Source organism: Epinephelus moara, chromosome 11 (assembly GCF_006386435.1).
Source record: "Epinephelus moara isolate mb chromosome 11, YSFRI_EMoa_1.0, whole genome shotgun sequence".
NCBI classification, from domain to species: Eukaryota; Metazoa; Chordata; class Actinopteri; order Perciformes; family Serranidae; genus Epinephelus; species Epinephelus moara.
In genome coordinates, this window is record NC_065516.1 from 22,003,809 (window position 1) to 22,014,919 (window position 11,111).

The 11,111-nt window shown below is 43.4% G+C and overlaps 1 protein-coding gene across 1 annotated transcript; it reads right to left on the bottom strand.

The window, feature by feature from the left end:
• Positions 1 to 343: 343 nt before the first annotated feature.
• Positions 344 to 9,925, bottom strand: hgd (homogentisate 1,2-dioxygenase). Its single transcript, XM_050056278.1, has 14 exons — positions 9,765 to 9,925; positions 8,478 to 8,549; positions 8,059 to 8,147; positions 7,848 to 7,953; positions 6,040 to 6,099; positions 5,864 to 5,955; positions 5,724 to 5,758; positions 5,531 to 5,610; positions 5,100 to 5,199; positions 3,496 to 3,620; positions 1,647 to 1,751; positions 1,426 to 1,552; positions 807 to 988; positions 344 to 716 (listed from the first exon to the last, which is right to left on the bottom strand). The coding sequence occupies exons 1-14, from the start codon at positions 9,777 to 9,779 to the stop codon at positions 573 to 575; spliced, it is 1,332 nt and encodes a 443-aa protein (XP_049912235.1). The 5' UTR covers positions 9,780 to 9,925; the 3' UTR covers positions 344 to 572.
• Positions 9,926 to 11,111: the final 1,186 nt, after the last annotated feature.

The window sequence follows — 11,111 nt, forward strand, 5'->3', positions numbered from 1 at the left end:
TTTTCCGTAACAGCTCATCCTGTCAGGGGTCGTGAGGATGCTGGAGCCTATCCCAGCTGACACTGGGCGAGACGTGGGGTACACCCTGGACAGGTCACCAGACTATCACAGGGCTGACACATAGACAGACAACCATTCACTCACATTCACACCTACGGACAATTTAGAGTCACCAATTAACCTGCGTGTCTTTGGACTGTGGGAGGAAGCTGGAGTACCTGGAGTAAACCCACAGGGTCTGAATCTGAATCTAAGACAATTTAAGACTTTTTAAGGACCTGTAGACACACTGAATTTATGCAGCCTCACTGTGTTTTTTATTTCTAACACGACGACCAGCAAATCTTTGTCATCTTTGTTTTTATTGTGCAATTCCAATCTTAGTTGTCTGCATAAAATAAATGACTTTATTCTTTCTGTAATGCCAGCAACAGACATAATCAAACAACACAAAGGAAGCCAAGTTCCTCGAGCATTAAATTGCTTGTAGTGATATTAAATGAAGTGAAATTACATTTTTTGTGTATAACAACTATATTTGGTTGAAATTTCTTCTGAGTCACATTGTTGCTCTACTGTTTGCTGGGCTTCCATTTGGGATTAAAGTGGCTGCGGAGAGGTTCCCAGCAGTGGTAGTAGCTCTTGTCGAGTCTCTGGCATGTCTGTAGACCCCACTTGGTGACGGCCATACTGAAGGACGACTCAAACATGAAAGCCTGAGTGAGAGAAATACATGACAGATATTATCAGTGGTCACATTCAACCTGTTTCAAAAGTTGACCTTGAAAGTTTTTAGTTTTCTTTACCATGGTTCCCTCGGCCACCCTCTCAGGTTCAAGCTTAGCGGTGGTGTTCTTCTCAAAGCAATCAGCGTCCGGCCCGTGTGGGGTCATAATGCTGTGGAGGCTGCCCCCGCCCGGCTGGAAACCCTCCTCTTTGGCCTCATAGTGGCCTTTGATCAGACCCATGAACTCACTCATGCAGTTACCTAAAGAGACAAGCAGGAGGAGCTGTAACACAACACTGTGCTGCTGTGTAACAGGGAGGCTGTAACACTGATCTCCACCAGATGGCCTTACAGAGCCGCAGTGAAAGCAGACAAAAGGCGCTGTGGATGCTTCAGCTGAAAAGAGTCATAAAGCAGGTGGATTGTTATCACCTGCTGTCTTGAAACTGGTTGGGTAAATGGACATGTTAGCTTCTGGCTGGCTTGTTTCATTTCATGATGGACTAAAATGAGTCTCACTAGACAGAATTTGACATTTCCATTCAAATTAGGATTCAATTTCAGCTCCATCTCAGCAACCTAGTTGTCAAAATTCATTCTCTCTGCTTTTTTTTTTAAGTCTTCCTCTCCTTCCTCTGCAAAATGAGAACAAACCACTTTAGAGTTGAACAAAAGAATGTGCGTTATCGTGGACTTACGGTGATAGTACGGTGGACGGAAGGTGTGGCCGGCCACACCCCACCGCGGGGGGAAGATGACAAAGTCGGCAATGGCCACACCTGGTCGCGTGGATTTGGCTGTCAGCACAGTGAAGATAGATGGATCCTAAAGGAAGATGAATGAGTGCAATTAACGTCAAAGGCAGTTCATTTCTCGTATGTATATCAAAAGGAATGCAGTATTTTGGAGTGTCTCTCACCGCGTGGTCGAAGGCCACAGCATTGATAACCATGAAGTTCTCCAGGTTATATTTGTAAGGTGTGTAGTTCCCGTGCCAAGCTACCACATTGAATGGAGAAAAATCCTACAAGCAGAGCACAGAGCCAAACAAATAAGACGAGTCTGCCCAAGCAACAAACACAATAGACTTTAAATTGAGCTTTTCACAGGGAAAAAGGAATAATGAATAATGTCTTTGTAATCTTAAATTCCCAGAGAGAGTACTTCTTGACATAAAGAGAAAAAAAAACTGGTCGTAATGAAAAGGGTTGATTGTGAAAGAGGGTGTGCTTCTTTCATTCTTTCTTCTCTTTCATTCCCCCTGTTCTTTGTGATATGAGGCTCCAGGTATTATGGGGTAATTGGCTTCACAATCAAACTTTCCCAAACTTTGAGCATTTTGATGCTCGTGGCGGGCGCAGTTATGGGAGGAGGGAGCGGCAGTAACAGTGGGTGCAGAGATATTTCTTTATCTTGATTGTTAAAACCACAGCAATTTCATATAGTTTCTCTGTTCTGATAATGCCACTGTGAAAAAAGACATTCAACAGCAGCTCTAAAATCAATATAGTTCATTACAACTCAGGCTGCCTCCTGAGTGACCTCCGTGCTCCTCGCACACACGCTCACACACACTTGCACCCGTGAGCAGCGAGCGCACACAAACAATAAAACACATATGCATACACAGTCACATGCGCAAGTAAATTCATTCACATTATATGACTAATAAACACCAAGAAAAACCTTAACCACACATGATCTACAGTAGTTACCATACAAAGAGGCCTTTGGGAAACCCAGTGCAGGTAATCTCTTGGACATTCATCTGCGGTAACTCCACTACATTCGATTAAAATTGAGGGAAAAATGGAGGAGAGCAAGCACTTGCACACACATGCACACAAAACACAAACATATTGGCCCAGTCAAGCAAATAATAAGTTAATTTGAGCAATTTCAGCACTCTGCGGGGGAACAAAACAGCAGGACCAGACGGGAGCAGCAGCATCTTCCCTGAGATGAGGCCCGCGTCCCCCACCTTATTTTCCTACCCCTGTAGCCTCACCCTCCTGGCTCGGGGAAGGGTGGACACCAGGAAAAGAGTGTCAGGTGCAGCCAGCAGCCTCCACCTCTGACACCGAGCATGTAACAGGGGGCGGATACTCAAGTGGAGGCAGCGAGGGAGATGGAAACATGTTTTTCGCTATAAAAAAGACAGTATCTTGCCCTTGTGTACTTCATACAATGAATAATAACAGTGTGGTTTGACATGGTTTCCACGGTTACGACCTACCCAACCCCCGCCCATGACAAACCTCTCCTCCCACCTCCTCCCTGTCTCTGTAGAAAAAAAAAACCTCCTGTCAGACATTATGTGTCGATCCAATTATGCGCCCAACAGGACATTTCGGGAGGGGCGGGATCATTCCCCGAGTGAAATATGGTGAAATTAATGCTTAACTTGGGAAAGGTTTTTCCTACAAAGCGAAGCTTCACAGGTACACTGTCTGTAACTCCAGAATGCCTTAACTAATTATGAGTGATTAAGGCTCATAAGGGAGCCGAGGCGGAAACCTGCTGAATGGGTAACAGCTAACACTTCGATATTAAATCATCAGGGATGGCAATTCAATCGGCAGGAGCAGCTAATGGATCATATGCTTCACTTGGACGGTTTCCTGTTAGTCATTGTCGCGGTTCGATGGTGTTTACTGAAGCGAGCACAAACCTAAACAGGGTAATAGGGCAAGTGTGCCATATAGTGTCTGTGTACATGTGGGCGTACTGACACACACCAACTGAGATGTCACATAAAAAAAAAACACCTGTTGGCAGGCGAAGAGCTTTCCTTGGTACTTGTTGATGACAGTGTAACCTGTGGCTACTTGGCGATCCTCGTACCAAGCGACTGGAACCTGGAAATCTCTTGGGTTGGCCAGACCATTGGCTCCTGCAAAACACACATGCATAATCAGACATAGGCACACACACAAAAATAAAAATCTCTATAAATAATACTACAGTCACACTAACATCTGTGTGAGGCTGTACCACAGACTGTATAATAAAGATGGAGGAAATGACAGAGCCCCAAAAGTGAAGCCAAAATGTTGCAATTGCCCCCTGGTGGCTGGCGTCAGTTCAGGTCATAAACCCGTCCATGTTAGTGGACAGTATGTTCAAGTGTTCATTTTTTATTATGAGATTAGTTTTAATCAGGTATTTGGTGCTAAAAATGGTGGGTTGACATTATTTTTGACATCTGTGTGTGCCAGTCGTAATCATGGCGCTGCTCATGATTGGTCAGACAGGTGAATGGGCAACTTGATACTGCAGAGATCGCTACTGCACAGACTCTGGCTTCAAAGGACCTCAGCAGCGCAAGATGGTGGCAGCTGTATCCAGGATGCGCATATGTGATTCCTAGAATGGCGAAGGCGCGATCTGCCCTACTCATAAGCGCTATATCGTAGGCAACTGGACTCGCTTGAGTTTGTTGAAGACGTTTTTGAAGAAACTCAAGCGAGTCCAGTTGCCTACGATAGCACTTAAGATTATCTTGACCTGGATGACTGAGAATCTTCACCGACAAGATCTGCCCTGCTCTGCCTTAATCTGCATCTGGTTGTCTTAAACCTCCTACAGACTGCAAGATTCTGACAAGTGTATAAATTTAGTGCAGGCTACACTGTGCGACATGGATCTAATAAACTTGGGTACGACATCAGGTTTGATGTACGCAGACTGTACGATGACGAAGCCTACTGAATCTCAGGCTACGGCATACATCCACTGATGTCCATACGCTGCAACCAAACGTCATCATCGTGCATCATGTTGGGTCAGGTCTGATATTTTGGGCCCAATCAGAACGCAAGTATTTACTGACGTATTTTATGTCGTAGAACAAAATGTGAAATTATCTTAAACTTGAGTTGACCACAGACCTTATTTCAGGCATCCAACTAAAAACCAAAGAATACTGACTTCGAGATGAGGGAAAGAAGAGTGCTAAAATGCTAAATAATGTCTGGGTTTTGGGACTCCTTCCTGCACCACTCTATTTTGGCTTCATTTTTGTACAGTGAGAGGAAGTGGAGATGCGTTGTCCATCTTCATAAACAGTTACTGGGCTGTACTTTGGTGATACCTTGAGCTAAATGCTAACGTCACCATGCTAACATAATCACAGTGCTAACAAAATGTTAATGTTTACCATTGTAGTTTAGAGTGTTTGCATGCTACCATTTGCTAATTAGCTCCAAACACAAAGTACAGCTGAGGCTGATGGGAATGTTATTGTTGGGGAGAAAGTGAAATCCATTTCAGATGACTATACCAGCAAGAAAAATACATAAAGAGGTTGTTGTGCAGCTTTCAGGAAAGGATAAACATGCACTACACTCACAAACATCACACAAACACACACCTATAGGTCCCAGGTCAGGGAGTTCAAAATGGGCTCCATACACCTCCAGTATATAGCCTCTGGTTGGTCCAGACACATCCACACTGAAGCGCATCCCTTGCTGGATAAAACACATAAGAACTGGTGGTGAGGGGATATTTGTGCCGTTATAAATCACATGTGAGATGTACAGATGCTGAGGGGACTTATGGGTTCATACACTAATGTGTTCGGGAAAACGCACATGCTGCAATTGCAGCTCCCGGTGGTCAGGCTTTCTGTACCTCAAACCGCTCTCCACTGTTATTTATCTTTAAGGTCATTTTTGAAAAGCACCAAACCATGTCTTTCTAAATATGGTAAGTGGGGTGCGGAGAAGTGGGGAAGGGGGGCAGACACAGTGGTAGATTTCTATGTGAGAACTGGAGGGAGATGAAAAACATAGACTTCACCTGGATAACACAGATCTCGTTCGGCTCCACCATTATCTTCCCAAACTCTGTGGTGATCAAGATCTCACCCTGCTGAGGGACTGGGGAGACAAACAAAGAAAAGAACATTGGAGGGAGAAGAAGGGCCGAGGATTGAGCTATCATTGTTCTCCTGAACGATGACAGTGAAAACATCAACAGTCCTTTTCCTCACCAATCAGAAAGTCTCCGTCTGAGTTGTTGAAGCATCTGGAACAAAAAAAAAAGAGAGTTTGGAAATGAACTTGAAAGCATTACCGCAGATTTTGAAGCCCTTTATATATGAAAGTGCACGTATTCGTTCGTTACACTCACCTGTCAACCATGGAGGTGTTGCAGGTGTACACATGGATGCCGATGCCGTTGCGAGATTTGGCATCTCCGGCACCACAGACAGTATGCAGACCCTGCAACAGACAAGAATCCCAATCAGTGAACTAAGGACCTTTAATTAACAGATAATATGGAGAAAAAAAACAAGTTCAACTCACAGCCACAAAGTCCACTTTCTTCTCTGTTGACTTGGGGATGATGAACGGCAGCCATCGCAGCTGTGAGAGAAACCTCAGAGTCAGAATCTACTTAATCAGTACATACAGAGGATTACATGAAGTCATTGGTTCAGAGACGTATAAAAGTCCCTCATATGTTTATTCACTTTCTAGCAGAGAGCTACATTAGAAGATCATCCTCATGTCTGTAAATATGAAGCTTCAGCCAGCAGCCAGTGCCGGCTAGTCACTGCTTAACCTATCTTGGTTTATTTAAAGATTAAACAAACCAGATATGTTAATCAGTGAGCTTAGAGGAGCTGGCAGGTGGATTTTGTTACCGAACATTGCCCATGCAAAATCAAAGAGGATCTTTTGTTGTGGTGGATATTCAAATTAGATATATAGAGCAAGGAAGTCTGTGTAGGGTGGATGAGTGGGAGGGGTGGTGGATACAAACATGGACTTTCAACTTGGAGACTGCTGTTTGTGTCCTGTGTTACACCAAAAGTCAACATAGTTACATGGCTTCACAGAATTCACTTAACAACACAAAGTAGTAATGTAGATACTTAAGTTTAAATGGTAAATGGACTGCACTTGTATAGCCCCTTTCTAATCTTCCGACCACTCAAAGCGCTTTTCACCGAGGCTACCATACATGGTGCCACCTGCTACTCAGTAACTATTCACAACCTCTCACACACCGATGGAACAGCCATCGAGAGCACTTTGGGGTTTGGTATCTTGCCCAAGGATACTTCGACATGCGGACTGGAGGAGCCTGGGATAGAGCTGCTGATCCTCTGATTGGTGGACGACCCGTTCTACCTCTGAGCCACAGCTGGATAAAGTTTTCAAGGTTTATGTCACTTCTCTCCGATACGAAATTATTTTACCGGAACCTTAACAGTTTTTTTAGGTTTTCTCAACCTAACCAAGCTGCAACCATTTCACGTCAAAACTGCAACCATTCGTAGAAGGCTTTGCATTGTCATTATTTTAGTGTTGCCAGTATGTAATCTTAACACATTTCGTGCCCAACACCATGTGATGCATTGTTAAGAGGTCATGTCCATTTCACGTGTTTCTGTGAGACTGTTATATTTACTGCACAAATAAGAGTAGTGTTAATCTTCCCATCTGCCTCGTCGTAAGAAAGCATATAAGCCTGTTTTCCCATAATCTCAAACTACTTGTGTAAACTTTAAATACATAAAAATTAAGGATGTTGTTTTGTTTTTTGTTGTAAACTTCAACTTTGTGCACAGCAGGGATAGGCAACCTGCAGTTCAAATACCTTGATATCGATATTGTGACGATGCCGTGGGGTTAGCTATTGGTGCGTTCACAAAATATTCACCCAATATGTGGACACAATGACTGAGTGGGTAAAGTCAAAAAATAGAACAGCTAGAACAGTCCGGTAAGCTCAGAAAATTACATCACATTACTGTAATGCAGCCTTTAAAATCAGGAAAGGACAACACTAATGTTATTACGATATCCAACATCTAAAACAATGTCTAGGGACATATCACGATATAAATATAATACTGATATATTTCCCAGCCCTAGTTTATCTTGATTAGTTTATCTAAATACAGTTGCTTGCCCAACGTAGCCAGCACAGGTACACAAGAGATCGCGCACCTCACAAGATGGTACCCTGTCCACAAATTTTAACGCAGCATGACATCAACTTAACATTCTCTACAAAGAAATTAAAAGACATGTTCAGGGGCTTCAACAAGATTCACAGTATTTCTGTTTGAAGAGACAAAATGAGCAGGAACTCCTTAACATACCTGGTTGGGGTCGGGCTCCACGTCATTCCAGTTCTCTGTCAGGTTTCCACAGGGCACTGCAGCAAAGGGCTTATGTTTGACAGATGGCAAGATGCGGTAGAACCAGCTGGAGGAAGACAAAAAACAATGTTAAGTCGTTTCTTATGTCTAAGATCAATTTGGTCTTATAGTGGCGACTGAGCTGATTTAAATGTCAGACACAGATGGATACCTCCTCTTATTGGCTGGCCGTGGGCAGGTGAAGGCAGAGCCGGAGAGCTGCTCAGCATAGAGGCCGTAGGGACAGACCTGAGGGTTGTTCTGTAGAGACATAACACAGTGCAGTCAGACACAACACATGTATGTGGTGAGTTCGCACAGGTCTGTCTGAATCTAGCGTTTGATTTTCTTCTTTTAGAGGCAGTTGGTGAAATAATGATGAACGAGTCAGAAGATGTGCAAAAGCAAGGCAAGCGATGCATCTCAGATTTTCATATTTCCCTGTGAAATGCTCAAGTCACACCTCCCAACTCCCATGGTGCCACATTAAGTATTCATGCAATCCACTTCAGCAAAAAACAGCAAAATTAGTGGATAAATATTCAAATGAATGACTGTCACAATGTGTATTTCTGTGGGTGTGTTGGTTACCTGTCCTTCGGGTAAAGATCCGGGACAGCGAGGGTCTTCGGAGGAGAACTCATTCCCAAACCCGCTCATGTACTGCGAGAGCCAGACAAAACATTCGACACTCGAGTAAGTTAAAGTGAAAAATAAAAAAAAATCTCATGTAAACACCATGCGGCTTCATTGTAATGCAGGATAAATGTGTTCATGCTGGTTATAATTAAATTTGAAGGCTTGTCATTAAGGCTTGTCTTTTTGTTAATTGTTGTCATATTGATTCACATTAGATCTATGATAAAACAAACTGCAGTTATGCCAAATTTCCCCCCTTGCAGTCATCCATTATTTTTGTTATTGTGTTACAGAGACAGACTAATTACACTAACATCCTCCACAGTACTTTTTTGATCAATATTTCAATTATGATAGGATTATTACTCCACTATCCTTCTGTAGCGGCACTGTCTTCCCCTATACACACACAAAAATCCTCAAACTTGGCACAACATAAGGAAATGTTGCTGAGTCATTGTTGGTCTGCAAAAAGCACATTCACAGGCATGGATGGGTTCCATATGTGCGCGTTCATGAGCCTCTGGTGCGAGCGTAAAAACAGTTGAGAGGCTCCAGTTTGTGGCTCATGAAGGAATGTTATGTAGAGATGGATTTTAATCAACCAAGGCGTTTATTCGTGTCAGAGCTGCAAGACGGATAGAAGATTTAAAGGCCAACACTAAAAATGCATGAACTGTCAGTCATAATAGGTCATTTAATGTTAAATATTTGATCCTAACGCCTTCTTCTACAGACATTAGCATCAGCTAGTGTCAAGAAAATGATGCTTTATTCGGATTTTAACGCTTTGAACCAGATGAATAAAATACACAGGGAACCAATACTTGACTTTTATGTTTGGACCTAAGTGGTAAAGATTATCGCAAAAATACATTAATGCAATGTTTTCTATTGGAATGAGGGTTTCCACTGACATATTATTGCTCTGTGAACTTCTGGAGGATCAGACATCTGGGCAGCTGCTGAATGCTGCACTCTGATTGGTCACAGGCACCTCCGCCCTTCAGTCAGCCGCACTACTTCAGATGTCAATGATGGCTCCATGCGCAGTTTAACTTTAAACGCAACATGCAGATACTCCTAGATGTCCTTTATTCTCTAACCAATCCGGGGTAACAGCATGTTTGCATGTTTAAGCAAACTTGCATTCAGTTGCACCAATCTGAAACTTGCTGCTCCAAAACACATAAACATGTGTAGTATTAATAATGTTGAAGACAGTGAACGCAGCCTTACCTTGAGTCCAGCCATCGTGCCGTCTGTTTAAACTCTCCTTGTTGTTGTTAAAGTAGCTTGAGTGGTTACAAATTAACGCGCAGTCCGACTCTTGGAGTCTTCCCTTCGACCAAAATCCACTGCAGGGGCGCGTGCATGCCGGTATATGAACTGAGTGGGGAAAGGGGGTTGGATTTGTGCTCTTTCTCAATATGGGTTTAATTAGGCCTTGACAGGCTCCGTGACGCAACAGCGGGGTCTCATGCCGGATGGCCAAAATGTGCGCAAACAAGGACCAGTGTAGGTGCCAAGGCAAACAAGGACCCAGACTGCATTTAGAAGCTTTGAGCCCTGCATGCAAGTAACAAACAGGGCAGATTTAATACGGTTAAAGAGTATATCTCAGGTTATGGTTTCCAGGATCAAAACTGTGACCCTAAAATGAGTTTTAATCCTAATTTTCATAAAGAGAGAAAAATAGGGATGCTCCATTATTAGTATCTAATTATATAAATGCTTCATGTATATTAATAAAACAAAGAAAACAAGCAGCCTATAAATGATGGTGTAACACATGATATTAGTCTGTTATAGCGTCCTCGCATGATCAAATGTGGTGACCTCACGTTGGACTGCTTACGCAATATGGTGCCATGCACATCCTCACGTCCTGCAGAACAAACAAAGAGTCTACTAGTACAGTCTTTTAAATTGGATCCCAAATTTGCTGCAGCCCACCTTTTATTTTAGTTTGTTCTGAGCACTGCAATGGAGGAGGCCACCATCTCTCCGGGTTTAACGCGCCACCGGTTCATCAAGTTGTCCATAATTGCGTCATGCTTAACACACGCTGAGTTACTGCTTTATTTAAAGGGAGTTATCATTCCTGTACAGCGGCATGATTAATTGTTATTGGCTTCTCTTAAAAGCAGCATAATACACGGCGTCACCTCTGCACGCTGCAGCGAGCAATTCATTCATGATATGAGCAGCAGAAGGCCTCCAAAAAAAAGGCCTATACATTACTTTACGCAAAATGTATTCGCTTCATTTCTCGGAATAGATGGTCAAACGAGGGGTACCTAATGTCCCCCGTGCAGCATGTATCAAAAAGAATCAATTTCGTCTCTCTCTGTCTTGCCTCGCTTCCCCTCTTGTCTATTTCTTTTCTTTTTGGGAGGTGTTGGGGAAGGGTAAATGATGGCAATTCTCATAGCGAGGCGCAAATAAACTCGCCGCGGCAGAAGTAACTGTTCTCCGGCGAGGCGTGCAGTCAGGCCCGGGCCCCCCGCTGGCAGCCAGTCAGGGTGCTGTGCCAAAGACGAGAAAGCCCAATGGCAGGAAAATATCACGTCCCAGTCTCCGGAA

Excerpts from the sequence above, each read along its gene's own strand:
- hgd (XM_050056278.1), bottom strand. Across the intron at positions 989-1,425 it reads CCGTCCACCGTACTATCACC|GTAACTGCATGAGTGAGTTC; the intron begins GTAAGTCCACGA and ends TTGTCTCTTTAG. Across the intron at positions 717-806 it reads GGGTGGCCGAGGGAACCATG|GCTTTCATGTTTGAGTCGTC; the intron begins GTAAAGAAAACT and ends TCTCTCACTCAG.